This window comes from Xyrauchen texanus, chromosome 21, assembly GCF_025860055.1.
Source record: "Xyrauchen texanus isolate HMW12.3.18 chromosome 21, RBS_HiC_50CHRs, whole genome shotgun sequence".
NCBI lineage: Eukaryota > Metazoa > Chordata > Actinopteri > Cypriniformes > Catostomidae > Xyrauchen > Xyrauchen texanus.
Genome location: NC_068296.1, coordinates 41,621,973 through 41,640,277, shown reverse-complemented (window position 1 = coordinate 41,640,277; position 18,305 = coordinate 41,621,973). Strand labels below are relative to the sequence as shown.

General features: G+C 42.4%; 1 protein-coding gene across 1 annotated transcript in view; it reads left to right on the top strand.

Annotated features, from left to right (window-relative positions):
- Positions 1 to 101: 101 nt before the first annotated feature.
- The window catches only part of LOC127661332 (uncharacterized), a 31,603-nt gene continuing 13,399 nt past the window's right edge, over positions 102 to 18,305 (top strand). Inside the window, exons 1-5 of the mRNA XM_052151964.1 lie at positions 102 to 248; positions 673 to 794; positions 14,479 to 14,666; positions 14,753 to 14,854; positions 14,936 to 15,050. Of these exons, the coding sequence (XP_052007924.1) occupies positions 675 to 794; positions 14,479 to 14,666; positions 14,753 to 14,854; positions 14,936 to 15,050 (525 nt within the window). The 5' untranslated portion in view covers positions 102 to 248; positions 673 to 674. The remainder of the gene's footprint in view (positions 249 to 672; positions 795 to 14,478; positions 14,667 to 14,752; positions 14,855 to 14,935; positions 15,051 to 18,305) is intronic.

The window sequence follows — 18,305 nt, the reverse complement described above, 5'->3', positions numbered from 1 at the left end:
AAGACGTGTCATCTTTTAACAATGAAGTTTAAACCCTTGACATTGCTTGTCAAGCCAGTTTGGCATCATTTTTGTACACCAGTTTACTTTCGCATTGCTGCCAGGAAACGAATGAGTGCTGGATTTTGTTAAATGCATCCAAAAATACCGAGGTTGGAACCAAATCGTTTATAAAACCATAATAACAACAAAGGGAACTCTTTCTGAAAGCAGGAGACCGCACGAGACTGTGGCCATTATCAAATTGGGTATGATTTCTTTTTTTTTTAATTAGTTTTAATCACGGTCAGAGATTTGAAATATTAGATGTGTCTGTTACAACTTATGTAGTAATCAATCCTAAATTAATTTAAAATAAAAAAAAGGACACCGAAGGAGACATTGTCATGTATTATGAGTTTAACGAACATGCCTATTTTCCTATCCTATTGAAACACAAAGCTCATTATGAACAGCACTTGATACGGAATCACAATGGACAGACTTATCTTAAATGTACACATTCCATACAGTATAGTTTATATTTAATGTGTAACTCGATTTTTTTATATATATATATATATATATATATATATATATATATATATATATATATATATATATTTGTAATATAAGATATATTATCAATCATTTGTGTTCTCTTGTGGATTAGCACTTGTCATGACTTCACAGGGATGTGGGTGAATCTGAGATCGGCCCTCTGGTCTCTGGTTCTTCTGAGCCGGATCAGTGAGGGATCCGGTTTAGGAGCAGCTGTGAATATTGAGCCGCTTGATCAGGCTGGATCAGAGCAGGTGGGAATCTTTATATTAAAACAACAAACTTAATTTCTTATTATTTATATATAAATACATGTTTCCTGTGGGCAGTATTCTCTAAATGCAAATCATCTGCCTCATTTATTATTCGAGGAGCTGAATCGTTTTAGGAAACATTTGGACCTTAATGATAGTTTCATAAACAATAAAAAAAAAGCTTACTGCTGAAATTTTATTCTCAAAGTATCAAGGTACCAACCACCATAAGAACTCGGAAACAACCAAAAGGGGGACACGTCCCCCCACTATTTAGATTAGTGGTCAAATAATGTTTTCTTTTCTTAAACTATTTACCCCAAAACATAAAATGTAACAGCCTGAGACCAATAGTCATGTATCATTACCAACCCTACAATGCCACAATATTTCAATCCGCTCACAGTAAGTTTAGAATTAATAAACTTTCATTTGAATAGATGACTTGAGTAAATTGTGGTAGGATCACTCGTTTTCAGTGTGTCTTGTAGTAAAATACCCATTGAAAAGGGTGCATTACATTGGCCCTTGTTGTTGAGAGAATTTTATTTCGGCCTTTAATTAAAAGGGTTTAAAGAAAGCAAATGAACAGAGAGAAAAACTGGTTTCAGGTAATAAAAAAATCTAAATATCTTATTCCCTCCTCTTCCAAAAATTGTCAACCTTTTTCATGAAGTTGTATACTGTATGTTTAATACCCAGAATACAGAAGGAGAACATAGGATGATTAAGTGCCTTAAACGTCTTGTTACAACGATAGTCATGACACATTTCGTAAAAGAACGCGTGTGTTCTGTAACTTGGTCTTTTAGGGCCTGAGATGTTTCACCAACATAAACTTTCCACATGGACATAGCGTCAAATATTTTACCTTTTTAGTTCAAACTTCATTTTTACAATGTCTTTGACAAATACACAAAATGTTAAATGTTTTAATGCATCCGTGCACAATTAGTACAATTTCCACATTTAAAATGTCCAAAATAGATTTTTCCTGTTAGGGTGCTGATTGCAGTTTCCTGAGCGAGTCATGAGCTGTGTCTGAAATCGCCCACTAGTGAATGGCAGTGAGTGCACTATATTTCAGCAGTGAGTGAACTAAATGAGTAAGCGATTTCAGACGCTGACGTAAATTCCATGCGTCAGAGAGCACTCGGGAGCTGTCATGTGGCTTCATGAATTGTATATTCTCTGTAATCTTTATATAGTTTATATATATACAGGCATCCCAACCTGCAAAAATACATATCACCACAGAACAAGAGTTTACTTGTATACTTATACTATTTATGTAAACTGCTTTTATTTATATTCCATTGCAACTTTAAACAGGTCTAAGGAGTTTATTGTTTTCATGTAGCCTAGGTAACTAGCCGGCATGAATAATATGCACATGAAATGAAACTTGTTTAAAAACCGCGAGAATGCACAAAAAACCGCCCAAATTTGTTTTGGCTTGTTTCTCGCTGTGGTTTCTCGTTTAAACACATGATAATCATTAATATAACGAGTTTTAAAATTACCCATTGGTCCGTGTACTTTGCGTCCATTCGTTTTTCCTTTTTTAACCTGTAATCAAAAATGAACGGTTGTTGTATTTTTAGTTGAACACCAAAATTTGAATTTGAACTGCAAATGCTGCAGTTAAAAAAAAATATATATATATATTTGTATAATAAATAAAATAAATATATAATAAATATTTATTTTTATATAGCCTAACAAATAAAAAAAAAAAATCTTGACATATTGTTTATTACTTTTTGCCCCTTTATTAAACATTTAAAATATTCACAAATTAATATGGAAAACATTTCGATTTTACTGGTATTCTAAGGCCAAACCCGGAAATTATATTTTTCCCGCGGTGAATGAGAAGAGCCATGTCTCTGGAACAATACAGAGAGGTGATTTAGGCTGTGGGTGATTTTTAGGCTAATAATAATAATGACAATTATTAATGGCGTTTATAAATGAGTTCACTTAAGACAGTAATATGTGTATCATAAAATAATTTATTAATGTTTTATTTTTATATAATTTAACATTTTACAGTTTTTGAAATGTTTTTGTTTTAGGCTTTCTTTTTTATATGTGAAGTTAAATATCTAAGCATTATATAAGGAAAATAAGTTTGTGAATATCGTTTCACCAGTCTAAAAACGAATAAAGAAGAAAGCATGTTCTCTTACGAGAGGTTCTCTCGTATTGCGTAAGCTAGCTTACGCTACGGGAAAGATTCATCTTTTCTGAGATATTGAAGCCAAAAAATTATCCTTAATTTTTGTATCCATTGTCAACGCAGTGCGGCAGCTGCAGACCTTGAGCAGGCTAGCTAGCGAGCTCATAGGTTGCTCTGTGGCAACTGCTGCAGCCTATAGACGAGCTTGGGCGAACTCGCATCCAATGAGAGGCGTCCGCGCGCTCACTGCATCAAAGCCCGCCAAAATGGGCGTGACTAGAGTGCATATAAGCATAGTTCGTAGGCTGGAACCCTGATTTTCATCTCTTCAGCGAAGCTCTCCGCATCGCTGACCTGGAAACCGCGTCGCCGTTCGAGGGGCATCTAGCAAGCGTGGACAGCGCTAGAAGAAGCCGGCCGTTTCAGCCACCTTCAGCCATCCTGCGAGCTACGCCATCCGACGACGTATCCTTTTATTCAGCAAGCTAGTTCTCACGCCGGCCAAGCCGCATCTGCTTTGCACTCAATGGCCGTTTTACAGATCCTACAAGCAGACCTTCTTCGGGAGTGGGATGAGAAAGGCAGGCACCCAGAGGCTGTTACTGATCTACGAAGCGCGATAGACCTCGCCCTTCGCGCTACCAAAGCTGCAGCCCAAGCTCTAGGGAAGTGCATGGCCTCGCTGACTGTGACCGAGAGACACTTATGGCTAACACTAGCCGACATGGCAGAAGCAGAGCGCTCCACGTTCCTCAACGCACCGCTCTCTCCGACCGGTCTCTTCGGCTCCGCAGTGAGTGGCATTGTTGACCGCTTCTCAGAAGTCCAGAAAGCCACCCAAGCCATGAACCTCTTCCTGCCGCGTCGCGCTAGCTCCTCTGCAGGCCGCTCACGTGATCAGCCTCCTGCACGAGCCTCTTCACAGCGCCCAGTTCAACAAACTCAGCGTCGACAGGGCGGCCGCCCTCGATCGCGCTCAGACAGCCGCCGCAGACCGCCGCCCCCCCGCGGGCCTCGATTTAAGGTAACGCTGAAACCAGAGCAACCGAAGTCTTCCTAACTTTGTTGAACAAACGACGGCTCAGTCCGCCGCGGCGGACCACCGTCAAAGCTTTGCCCCCTGTCAGTCCCCTTCTCTCAGGCTACTACAGTGGTGAATTTAGCAGCCAACAAGCCGGTGACACTGCCCGCTTGCCTGCACTCAAACGCCGTTTTCACGGCGAACCAAATAAATCTTGTAAAGAGCAAACATGTCTTATGTGTAGAAAAAGTGCCCACAACCCAGTGTTCGCCCCTACACACAAGCATAACACATCCCGTGCCCCTATCAGAGCACACTCTCATAAAGCGGTTACGAACCGCTCGAGCGTCAGAGTCAATGAAGGCGCCCACAAATGCATGCGCGCGCCCATTCTCTGCCCGCTCTGTTACACGGCCAGCAACCATTCCTCTGTGTGTAAGTCCCGTGCCCATGACTATGCTTGCGCATCACGTAACAGATGTGACTCTTTCCCCATTCATTCCAATCGGAAGTCACTCACAAAACAGCCTGTTCATGCTGTCTGCGAGCAATCATGCATGAACACACTAAGCACGCTCACACATTTTGTTCAGCGCTCTGTGTGCGGCAATCAGAGCGAATTGGCCATTCACCCTCTAGCGTTACGCTTCAAAGCGTGGGAAGCTATTCCAGGGATATCCAAGTGGGTGTTAAGCACAATACAACAGGGCTATTTGCTACAGTTCGATCGCCGCCCCCTCACTTCAGAGCTGGCTCGAAACCACTGTGAACACGGAAGCAGCGTGCATGCTTCGTTCAGAAATAGCAAGCCTTCTGTGCAAAAGGGCCATAGAAAAAGTGCCACCCTCTCTGAGCGAGTCGGGGCTTTACAGCCGTTATTTTCTTGTTCCCAAGAAAGACGGCGGCCTCAGACCCATATTAGATCTCAGGGTTTTGAACAAGGTGCTTGCAAAAAGACCGTTCAAAATGCTTACAATCAGGAAACTCCTCGCGCATGTGCGCCAGGGGACTGGTTTATTTCTCTCGATCTGAAAGATGCATACTTTCAGATTCAGATAAATCCCTGTCACAGGCCATTCTTGAGATTCGCCTCGACGGCCAGGTTTATCAATACACCGTCCTTCCGTTCGGCCTGTCCTTAGCACCCCGTACTTTCACGAAGTGCATGGATGCGGCGCTCGCACCCCTGCGGAGTCAGGGTTTGCGAATTCTGAACTATTTGGACGACTGGCTGATTATGGCTCAGTCACATATGGAGCTTCTGTCTCACAGAGTCAGTTCTCCTCAGCCATCTGAACAGTTTGGGTCTTGCAGTCAATTGGACCAAGAGCTCACTACAGCCCAGTCAGACCATTTCCTTCCTGGGAATAGAACTAGACTCCGTGGCAATGGCGGCTCGCTTATCTACACATCGCGCACGCCGTGTTCAGCGACTAGCCGCATCTTTTCAGATGAACAGCCTCACGCCTCTGAAGAAATTCCAGAGAGTGCTAGGTTACATGGCCTCAGCCGCAGCAGTACTTCAGCTGGGTTTACTGCACATCGCCCGCTTCAGCATTGGCTAAACACCCGCGCATCTCGCCGGGCTTGGGCCACAGGCCGCCAGCCCATCAAGGTGACTCAGACCTGCATATCAGCTCTGCAGCCCTGGACAGTGGCCGAATGGTATCAGCGGGGAGTGACAATGGGAGCTGTATCTCGCCGAAAAGTCATCTCGTCAGACGCGTCCAACACGGGTTGGGGCGCGGTCTGCGAGGGCTCTCCGGTTTTCGGCCTATGGTCAGTTCAGGAAAAGCTCCTTCACATAAATTGTCTGGAAATGATAGCGGTCGAGTGCGCGCTCGTGCGCTTTCTCCCGGTCATTCAGGGTCACCACGTCCTGGTCCGTTCGGACAACAGATCTGTGGTATCCTACCTAAACCGTCAGGGCGGTGTCAGATCCAGGAACCTCTTCCATCTGCCAAAACGCATACTGAGTTGGTCCCAGTGCCACCTGCGCTCGCTGAGGGCGACGCGCGTGCCAGGCCACCTGAACGACGGCCCGGACAGACTGTCCAGAGACAATATTCCCCCAGGGGAATGGTCCCTGCACGCTCAAACAGTCCAGACGTTATGGCACCTATTCGGCAGAGCAGAGATAGACCTCTTTGCGTCCAAAGAGAACTCTCACTGCCCAATATTTTTCTCGAAGCGAGGACGCGCTGGCCCAGGACTGGCCCAGACGCCCGCTTACGCCTTCCCTCCCGTCTCGCTATTGCCACAGGTAATGCAGAGGATCAGGAAACGCGTCACTCGGTGCTCCTCATAGCCCCGCGTTGGGAGAATCAGACATGGTTCCCGGAGCTTACGCAGCTGTCACTGACAGCGCCGTGGCCCATCCCAGTGAGAGCAGATCTCCTCTCTCAAGCTCGCGGCACAATCTGGCATCCCCACCCAGAGCGCTGGGCTGCATGCGTGGGTGATCAACGACTACCCGTCGCTCTGCCAGAAGGAGTAATAAACACCATCATACACGCTAGAGCCCCTTCCACGAGAAGACTCTATGCGTCAAAATGGTCTGTGTTCTCAAAATGGTGCACCGACAGAGACCTGGACCCGCGGACATGTGGGGTGTCGTCGCTGCTCAGTATTTCTACAAGAGCTGCTGGATAAGGGCAGATCCCCATCCACGCTCAAAGTGTATGTGGCGGCCGTTGCGGCGTTCGCTGAACCCCTGCACGGCCAGTCATGGGGTAAAAACGAGCTGGTCATCCGGCTTCCTCAGGGGAGCTAGAAGGATGAAACCCCGCGCCCCCATCGGTTCCTATCTGGGATCTTTCTATAGTTCTCGAAACTATGAAAGCCCCCTTTCGAACCACTTCAATCCGTGGATTTGAAATACCTTTCACTCAAAACCGTTTTTCTGACTGCCCTGTCATCAGTCAAACGTGTGGGAGACCTTCACGTGCTGTCTGTCAGCGCTGCGTGTCTTGAGTTTGGACCAAGTGACTCCAAGGTCATTTTAAAGCCTATACACGGCTATGTTCCCAAGGTGATCGGTACTCCTTTCAGAGCACAGGTCATTTCCCTATCGGCGCTGCCAGCACCGGATAGCGAACGTGACGCCAATCTCCTTTGCCCGGTCAGAGCACTGAGATTGTATACTGCGCGCTCCGCTGCTTTCAGACGCTCCGAGCAGCTTTCGTTTCGTTCGAGGGCGCACCAAAGGTCTCGCCGCTCGAAACAGACACTATCTAGATGGATAGTGGACGCTATTGCTGCTGCATACGGCGTCAAAAGACCTGCCATGCCCGTTGGGCATTAGGGCTCACTCCACTAGAGGCATGGCATCCTCGTGGGCATGGTCCAGCGGGATTTCCATTCACGACATATGTGTGGCAGCGGGATGGACTTCCCCTCCACCTTTGTCAGATTTTACAATATGGAAGTGCCTGCTCTGCAGGCAAAACTACTAGCGGTTTAATACGCTACAGCTCCCCTGGTGAGCTGCACTGATGGGACACATTCCACACAGACCGGCACCGCCGCTCTGTCGCTCCCTTCCCACTATGTGCTTATGTATTACACAATCAATGACCCGCATTCTTGCCGGCCAAATATTATTTCCCCACTCATAAGGGCTCCCCGGGTCCCCCTTAATTCCCTGGGGCTCATACAGTGGATGCTTGAGCGCACGGCGTTGACAATGGGTTCCCGTAGCATAAGCTAGCTTACGCAATACGAGAGAACCTCTCGTAAGAGAACGTATCGGTTACCTAACGTAACCTCGGTTCTCTCTAGATGAGGGAACGAGTATTGCGTAGCCGGCCGTGTCTCGCGCCACGAGCTGACTTTTCGCTTCAGTCAATGAAAACCAGGGTTCCAGCCTACTGAACTACGCTTATATGCACTCTAGTCACGCCCATTTTGGCGGGCTTTGATGCAGTGAGCGCTGGACGCCTCTCATTGGATGCGAGTTCGCCCAAGCTCGTCTATAGGCTGCAGCAGTTGCCACAGAGCAACCTATGAGCTCGCTAGCTAGCCCGCTCAAGGTCTGCAGCAGCCGCACTGCGTTGACAATGGATACAAAAATTAAGGATAATTTTTTGGCTTCAATATCTCAGAAAAGATGAATCTTTCCCGTAGCGTAAGCTAGCTTACGCAATACTCGTTCCCTCATCTAGAGAGAACCGAGGTTACGTTAGGTAACCGATACGTTTTTCGTTATTCAATTAGGCGTTAGAAAAGGAAGGGAGGGAGTGTCTGTTGTGATTTTAGGGGGCACGTCAGCCAGACCTGTAGTATGTGTGTGTGTGTGTGTGTGCGTGTGTGTGTGTGTGTGTGTGTGTGAGAGAGAGAGAGAGAGAGAGAGAGTAGGCTACTGAACAGAGAGTCGCCGAAAGAAGGATCTGAAGTACCGATGTTTCGGCTACAAAAACCCGCCGAACTGATCCGAAACCAGCCCAATTTTTATCCACCCGCCCAAACCCATTTTTGCCCGCAAAAAAGATTGCAAAACCGCCCAATTGGGCGGGAAAACGCCCAATCTGGCAACCCTGTTCGGGAGAAGAGATAAAAGCCCTCCCACACTGACAATTGATTGGTTGACTTACCGAAACAGGCCAATCAGGATGCTCTCTGTCTTCACTTCTTGATGCACACAAGCACACACACACGCAAGGTCTCTCGCTCTCTCCCTCTCTGCCGTGCGCGCTAGACGGTTTGGAGCACAGTTTAACCGCTATTGCTCGCTCGCTCTTGATTCCGGGAGATTTTAACTAATTTGCGGGCATCAGGGAGCCGCTATCAATACGCGGGAGACTCCCGGAACTTCCGGGAGACTTGGGATGTCTGTATATATGAATAGACTTGGGATGTCTGTATATATATATATATATATATATATATATATATTTATAATAGGCAAATACATGTTTTACTATGCATACCACGGCATGTTTTATTTAATAAAAAGCGAATCATAAATCAATGATCATAATACAGTTAATCTTTCCAAACTGTACATTTGTTAAGTGTAATACATTAATAATAAAGAGAAAATACTTCAATTTGTCATGTTAATATTTTATTTTTCATAAAAATATAATAGAAGTGTTTACTCTATGTCATTAAAGATAAAAAGAATCGCTACTGTAGTCCTACGCTATTATTATTATTAAAACAAATTGTAGAAAATAAACTGCGAACAAAAACTAACACAAGTGTACAAGCACACATTTTCGCGGGGTTCATCTTATCGGTGTCCTCCATCCGAGTCCGCTGGCAAACTTGACGCAAAAACGTACTCCGTCTTGTTGGTTTTGTTTCTGGTGAATTGTATTTTCTTGAGAAGAAAAAGCCGTATTACACAAAGAGCAACAACTTTGAGGCGTGCATTGTTGGCTCGTCGACGCCACCCATCGGTAAGAAGTTATCTGGACAAAATACATTTAGCTAAATAACTGAAGAATAGATCCATTGAACTCCTGGAAAATTTCTTGCAGGATATGAAAAAACTTAGACTTCAGTTTTTAGTTTGCTGTTGAATGTATTTTTTCTACATAAGATAAATAAAAGATAGTGTTCAAAGTTGATGTGAATAATACATTGATGTCAGTGGAACTTATGTTTAAATAAATAACTTATTTTTAATGCCTAGAAGAATGGTTTACACATTTAACACATTTTCCCTTCACACATTACCTTATACTATAGTAATATACACTCACCTAAAGGATTATTAGGAACACCTGTTCAATTTAATTTCTCATTAATGCAATTATCTAATCAACCAATCACATGGCAGTTGCTTCAATGCATTTAGGGGTGTGGTCCTGGTCAAGACAATCTCCTGAACTCCAAACTGAATGTCAGAATGGGAAAGAAAGGTGATTTAAGCCATTTTGAGCGTGGCATGGTTGTTGGTGCCAGACGGGCCGGTCTGAGTATTTCACAATCTGCTCAGTTACTGGGATTTTCACACACAACCATTTCTAGGGTTTACAAAGAATGGTGTGAAAAGGGAAAAACATCCAGTACGCGGCAGTCCTGTGGGTGAAAATGCCTTGTTGATGCTAGAGGTCAGAGGAGAATGGGCCGACTGATTCAAGCTGACAGAAGAGCAACTTTGTCTGAAATAACCACTCGTTACAACCGAGGTATGCAGCAAAGCATTTGTGAAGCCACAACATGCACAACCTTGAGGCGGATGGGCTACAACAGCAGAAGACCCCACCGGTACCACTCATCTCCACTACAAATAGGAAAAAGAGGCTACAATTTGCAAGAGCTCACCAAAATTGGACAGTTGAAGACTGGAAAAATGTTGCCTGGTCTGATGAGTCTCGATTTCTGTTGAGACATTCAGATGGTAGAGTCAGAATTTGGCGTAAACATAATGAGAACATGGATCCATCATGCCTTGTTACCACTGTGCAGGCTGGTGGTGGTGGTGTAATGGTGTGGGGGATGTTTTCTTGGCACACTTTAGGCCCCTTAGTGCCAATTAGGCATTGTTTAAATGCCACGGCCTACCTGAGCATGTCCATCCCTTTATGGCCACCATGTACCCATCCTCTGATGGCTACTTCCAGCAGGATAATGCACCATGTCACAAAGCTCGAATCATTTCAAATTGGTTTCTTGAACATGACAATGAGTTCACTGTACTAAAATGGCCCCCACAGTCACCAGATCTCAACCCAATAGAGCATCTTTGGGATGTGGTGGAACGGGAGCTTCGTGCCCTGGATGTGCATCCCACAAATCTCCATCAACTGCAAGATGCTATCCTATCAATATGGGCCAACATTTCTAAAGAATGCTTTCAGCACCTTGTTGAATCAATGCCACGTAGAATTAAGGCAGTTCTGAAGGTGAAAGGGGGTCAAACACAGTATTAGTATGGTGTTCCTAATAATCCTTTAGGTGAGTGTATGTGTATATATATATATAACTCAGCAAAAAAAGAAACATCCCTTTTTCAGGACACTGTATTTTAAAGATAATTTAGTAATACTCCAAATAACTTTACAGATCTTTATTGTAAAGGGTTTAAACTATGTTTTCCATGCTTGTTCATTGAACCATAAACAATGAATGAACATGCAACTGTGGAACGGTCATTTAGACTCTAACAGCTTACAGACGGTAGGCAATTAATGTCACAGTTATAAAACTTAGGACACTAAAGAGACTTTCTACTGACTCTGAAAAACACAAAAAGGAAGATGCCCAGGGTCCCTACTCATCTGTGTGAACGTGCCTTAGTCATGCTGCATGGAGGCATGAGGCCAGGGCACGTTTAATTACAGGATCGGTACATCCAAATATCACACCTGTGGTACAGGTACAGGATGGCAACAACAACTGCCCGAGTTACACCAGGATTACACAATCCCTCCATCAGTGCTCAGACTGTCCACAATAGGCTGAGAGAGGCTGGACTGAGGGCTTGTAGGCCTGTTGTAAGGCAGGTCCTTACCACACATCACCGGCAACAACGTCGCCTATGGGCACAAACCCACCTTCACTGGACCAGATAGGACTGGCAAAAAGTGCTCTTCACTGACGAGTCGTGGTTTTGTCTAACCAGGGGTGATGGTCGGACTCGCGTTTATCGTCAAAGGAATGAGTGTTACACCGAGGAATGTACTCTGGAGCGGGATTGATTTGGAGGTGGAGGGTCTGTCATGGTCTGTGGCAGTGTGTCACATCATCGGACTGAGCTTGTTATCATTGTAGGCAATCTCAACACTGTGGGTTACAGGGAAGACATCCTCCTCCCTCATGTGATACCTTTCCTGCAGGCTCATCCTGATATGACCCTCCAGCATGACAATGCCACCAGCCATACTGCTCATTCCGTGTGTGATTTCCTTAAAGACAGGAATATCAGTGTTCTGCCATGGCCAGAGAAGCCTGGATCTCAATCACATTGAGCATGTCTGGGACATGTTGGATTGGAGGGTGAGAGCTAGGGCCATTCCCCCCAGAAATGTCTTGGAACTTTCAAGTTCCTTGGTGGAAGAGTGGGGTAAAATCTCACAGCAAGAACTGGCAAATCTGGTGCAGTTCATGAGGAGGGTGGGTGGCTTCCAGAGATACATGATATTTTCATATAAAAAGGCTCTGACAGCATATAGTCATTCAGTATAATTATAATTTATAATTTACTCTTCATTTACTCACCCTTAAGTGTTCTCATACTTGTACGACTTTCTTACATGGAGCACAAATAAAATATTTTAGAGATATGATCTGTTTATCTACAAACAATGCAAGGCATAAAGGCGGAAAAATGGTTATGTGTAAACTAATAGTTTTTTGAATACAACAAACAGTTAAATTAAAATGTTACTCTTTTCACTATAAATCTTGACATAAGCCCTAGATTTCAAGCTCAAGTCTCCAAAATTTCAAGTTTTGATTGCACTTCCTGGCACCATCTAGCATTATGACATGCATTAAGCACTATGAAGTATAATTGAGCTTGAAATCATGATTGGCTTGGAGACTGCTGATGTCAAGATAGATAGGGAAAAAGGAGTTACAGTTTATTCTGTTCTAACACAAAACAAATTGGATCGCTTCAGAAGACTACCTTTATGTCCCTTTTTGGAGCTAAAAGATTTGGTCACCATTCATCTGCATTGTGTGAACAAACAGACGTCATATTTCCATTAAAATAAAAACTTCTTGCAGATGCTGCAAATGATGTAAATTTACAAGCAGAACTGTACATAATATTAAGATGAATTTACCTTGTAGGTTTTCTTCAATTTTCCACACTTTTTGGCAGGGGTTACCAGACCAAGCAAACCAACGTCTTTCAGTACAGTTCAGTAGTGCATATAACATAATGATTAAAATATTACTAATTAGACATATCAAATGAAACTGAACTCTACTAATTTCTAAGGAAAAGTAATCTATAAACTCACTCCCATCCAATCTGGGCTGCATTCCTGTGCCCAGAGAAGAGATGCCCATTGGCTATCCTGCTCATTATGAGACGCATTACATCTTCATCCGTCCCTAAAACAATAGAAAATCTTCGGTACATAATTTTGTAAGGTGTATGCGAATACAGAATTTACATGTGATAAATAATATATGTGAACAATCCAACAAATTATAATTTGCTGCGTGAAATCTCGCCCGTAAAAATGACCCTTGCTAGGTACGAGTCAAAAATTGCATTTAAGCAGAGTTAGTGGCCAATCATAAATTAATCCATCAATATGTATAATTTTACTTTGTTATATCTTGATACAGATGTATTGTTATTAATAAAATAGTTACTTACATTTGTAAAAGTTGCCGCCTCCGGTGTTTGTGTCCGCCATTTGCAATCTTTTTTGTTTCACTCTGCCGCCGGCTCTGCGTTGGATTATGGGAAATAGGGGTAAGAGAGATGCATACATACATTGTATGTACCCTAGAAATCAGATTGCATTGTGGGTAAAATGAGTGAACCGATGTAGGGAATGAGATGTAGGGAATTAATTCGGACACCACTGCAAAATGTCTGACACCCAAAATAGTGCACAATTTAGTGGATAGGGGCGGTTTCGGACACAGCTCTGGTCTAACGACTATATCCATATATATTCCTAGTCCTCTTAAGTCACTCATTTACTCTAACCGTCTTATGTTGTTGGTGTTTTTAGGGGTACAGGTAGTGCAGTAAATAAGGGCATTTTAGAAGAAGACTTATTTTATGACTGCATAATTTACTTGAATTTATGAATCTCTATACGGTGCAAGCTGATAGGTTTTTGAACTTGTTATTAGCCAATCAGTTCGCTCACATGTGATTTGACAAGCCAACCGGCTCACATGGTCTAAGCTGGTCCTTTGAGGTGTAATTGGGTAGCCAATCAACTTGCATTCTCTTTCTTTGCCTAACATTTAAATGTGCCTAGTTTGCAAGTAAGCCGGTTTCACTGCAGCGTGGTGTAAGAGTTTTCTTTAAAAATGCTTTTTGCTCAGGTGATTGCTATATCAGCATTTACGGTAAGGTCTGCTTTTGGCTACTGCATATTGAAGCTTGTCTTTAACAATGTGAGGTGTATCTTAGGACATTAGTTTAAATAAATCCACACAAAGCTAGTCTAAGTCACTAGTTGAAGAATCTCTGAGCTCTCCTGGTCAAGGTTTACATTATAAGTCAGGTCTCAAGCCATGTAAGCATTTCGGCCAAGCACAACTAGCTAGCATACACTCGGTGCACATGGCTTTTCGGAGCAGCATCAGTACACAAGTCTTGGCGATAGATCTGCCTGGTTGGGGGTTGTTTTTTGGTTTGTGTTATAGTGTATTTTGGTGTATACTATCATTTGTCCTTGTGTGGAAAATAGTTTTTTGTGTGTGTTCAGGATGAGTAAATAGTAACTTATTGATTTAAGAAATATTTGTTTAAAGTTTTTTTTATAATGGTTGAACAGTGATAAATATCTAACTTATAAAATAAGTGATCTGAATGAATGTGTATTTTGCAGGTGAGTGCTCATTATAGTGTGCTTTCCAGCTTGCCCTGTCCTGCTCTGGATCAGGTTTGTAATGAGGTGACCTGCATGGCTCAGATCTCCTCCACTCCTCTCAGAGGACTGTTCCCTTCACCAGGCTGGTGCCTCCTTCAGTGGGAGACAAACATCTCCAGCAGCTACACCTCCACACTGCAGCTCGGGTGAGAAATCACACACTGTGTTCAGATACTGTACATCATCATGAGCTGTGAAGGATCAAATCTCATGTAGTGTTGATTCAATCTAGATCTGACAGTGTGACTCTGTACACACAAGCCGATCTCTCCATCAGAGCGGACACACAGCGCATTAACCACCCTCCACACGCTGCACTCCCTCCACCAATCAGGTGACACACATTTCAACTGCCCAGCACATATGTAGAAAAAATAGGATAAATGTGTAATGCCTGTATATGTGTTTGTGTCAGAGTGCGTGCCGGATGTCATCAGGAAATCCCTGTGTATGTGATGGATTTAGATGGAGATGTCGTTCGCTGTCGTTATGGGAGGATGGAGCTCACTCAATTTCTGCAGCTTAATAAAGTATGTCATCTTTACTGTGCCTTCAAAGACAACGTGTAGGGGTAATGTTGTACTTTTTTAATCTTGCATTTATTTAATTGAGGGTCTTATGATGGCTGTCAATCAATAAAATGTTTTAATCAAATTGAATATATGTGCAAACTACTTGAATTAATCACAATATCAATGTTTTCTAAGCACACAAATAAAGATAATTCAAAGACATTACATTAATGTTGCTTATAAGTAAAGCATTGAATAAACGTTACAAAAATGGCTTTAGAAGTAAATATATGGTTTATTTTATTTCTTGCTTTTACATTCTGTGTGAACGGCTTCTTACTCATTCTGTGCTTGCTGCTCTCTGTAAGTTTGGTTTGACTAGTTTTTCATTTTCCACGCTCTCGCAGACCCTTACAATTAAATTGGTCATTTTTTTTGTAATTAACATTTTTTATTAAATCATACAATAACAAAGAAATGCAAAACATATATATATATATATATATATATATATATATATATATATATATATATATATATATATATATATATATATATATATGTATGTGCTACATCCAAAAACAGTACAAAGCAGGTGGCACAGTTGTAAATACCTATAAAACTGAGATCTGGGGATCCCAAAATGTTGAAACAGATTTTCAAACAGTCTCAGCACTCCACTCTCATATAGGTCACCGAGTGTAGTAACCCCCCTTCCAATCCACTCTGACCAGCAGAAAGGGGACTTACCGATACACAATATTGGTTTCTGCCATATGCTCAAGGCAACATTTAAATAAATGCCTGATTTAACATTCTGGACACTTGTATCGAGTATACATGCGAAATAACAGGGTGTGACTTAACTTCTCTGATTAGTTTGATAGAAAGGCAATGGCGAAATAGGGGCAAGAACATCCTGTTCAATACCAAACCAGGGAGGGGCTCTCTCTCAGGTGGAAGAGACCAATGAGCCAAATGTCTGAGTCTGAATGCATTGTAATAAAACTAACTCGTGTGTAGGTGTAGCCCACCTTTTATCAATTGGCCTATGTAACTTATTGAAATGCAATCTGGGATGCTTACCATTCCAAATGAAGGACTTAGCTATGCTATAAAATTGCTTGAAATAAGAGAGGGGGACATCTACAGGGAGAAATTGTAGCAGGTAGTTACATTTTGGAATACAATTCATTTTAATAACATTAACCTTCCCAATCATCGATAAATGTAATGAAGCCCACCTGCCCAAATAGCTCGAAAAACTTGAGAAAAAAAGTGGAGCCAGAGCTGTAGCATAAGATCTAAATATACAGCGGCAAACCCGTCTGGATATCAAGGTTATCTCAGAATCAAGACAAGTTTTTGCTTAATGGTAAGTTTAAAGAGTTCTAATGGTTCCACAAATTTTCTATGTTCATCAGTAGAAGAAGACGTAGAACTATAGAGATCAAGATATAACTCTTTGAAAGCATTATTAATATCAATGGCTGGGGTAAATATTTCACCACCAGCAGATTTCACTGAGGGAATAGTAGAAAAAGAATCTCTCTGCTTTATATGTCTAGCCAAAAGCTTCCCTGCTTTGTCCCCCAACTCAAAGTATGACAGTCTTGCCCTGAACATCCAAACTCAAAATGCGACAAAATAGTATTATATCTGTATTTCAATTGGGTCGATTCTCTGAGGCTATCAGACATCATTCGGTGCTTCATCTCTGCCTCTGCACTTTCAATATTACCCTCTGACTCCACGAGTTAACGTGCTTTGTATTTTTTGGTGAATGAGGCATACTGTATGATCCGACCCCTAAGAACCGCCTTAAGTGCCTCCCATGTCACACCCACAGAGGACACTGAGGACCAGTTGGTCTCCATATAAACATTGATTACAGTTTTTAACATATGTTGAAAATCAGGATTTTGCAAAAGGGATACATTAAAGCACCAACTATATGATTTCTTTTTCGCTGTATGTGGCTACATCTCTAAACTCACCAGGGCATGATCTGAGACTAAGATGTTTCCAATTGAGCAATCCACAACAGATGAAATTTGGGACTTAGATACAAATCTATAATAAATCTTATGAACTGATAAAGAAAATGTATAGTCCCTACCAGATGGGATCAAAAGTCGCCAGATATCTGCAAGACTAAGATTTGTACACATCCTGTGATGCATGAATGTTGCTCTAGGGGGCTTACACACTATGATCAAGGATTGAGTCCATCGATAGATTAAAGTCTCCTCCCAATATTATAGTGTTAGGTGCATAAATATTAGCCAAAATCAGAATTTGCCCTTGAATTTCTCCTAAAACAACAATGACTCTTCCTAATGTATCTTTACTCTGTTTAAGACATTTGAATTGTAGGTTTATTTATCAGTATAATGACTCCCCTGCTCTTACATGAGCCAGCACTACAGAAAACATGTCCACCCCATATCTTACCCAATTTTTCATCCTGCGGGGAAAGATGTGTTTCTAGAAAAAATGCTTAAGAACATAAATAAACTTCCTTCTTTTTATGGGATGCCCCAACCCATTCACATTCCATGTGGAGAGAGATAACCTACTCATATTAACATTTGACATATTGATATAGTAAAATAAATTGTGTAAAAAACAATATTATACAGACCACATTCCCCATTAGTGCAACAATCAAACCCCAAACTTCCTCCTGAACAAAACAAACAGAAAAAAGAAAAATATGTGCATTAACCCCACACAAAAACAGCGCTAACTGGCGTCAATCCTACTAAACTCAAAAGGTTCATGTGATAACTTTGCCATCGGATTGCTCAAGTCCAGTGCTTCTGCACAAATTTTGTGAGGCAAAATTACATAGCAGAAAATACTTTGTAAAACAGACCCCAACAGGCAAAATAAACACAAAGAGCATTTAGATTAATTCATAGAACTATCTCGAAGGTGTGTTCCCTTTACAAAAAGATTCACTATTATGCTGCGCTTTGCTAAGCGCTTTTGGGAACAATCCTGCATTGTGACCAGCTGTGAATATGTGTGTAACATGTCAATTAACATTGACCGGAATTTATAGCCTCTGCTGGTGAGATCATTAGATGCACCTGTGGCCAGGCTATAAATAGACGTGTCACCAGCGTGTCGTCAGATCCGTTTTCTTCAGAGCATACTGTGCTTTGTGTCTCACAAGCCTGTCAGAAACTTTCTTTCCTCTGCTAGGATTTAGAATTTGATAGGCAGTGCGCAGTGAACCTTTTCTCCTTTCCCTCTTTCTATATATAT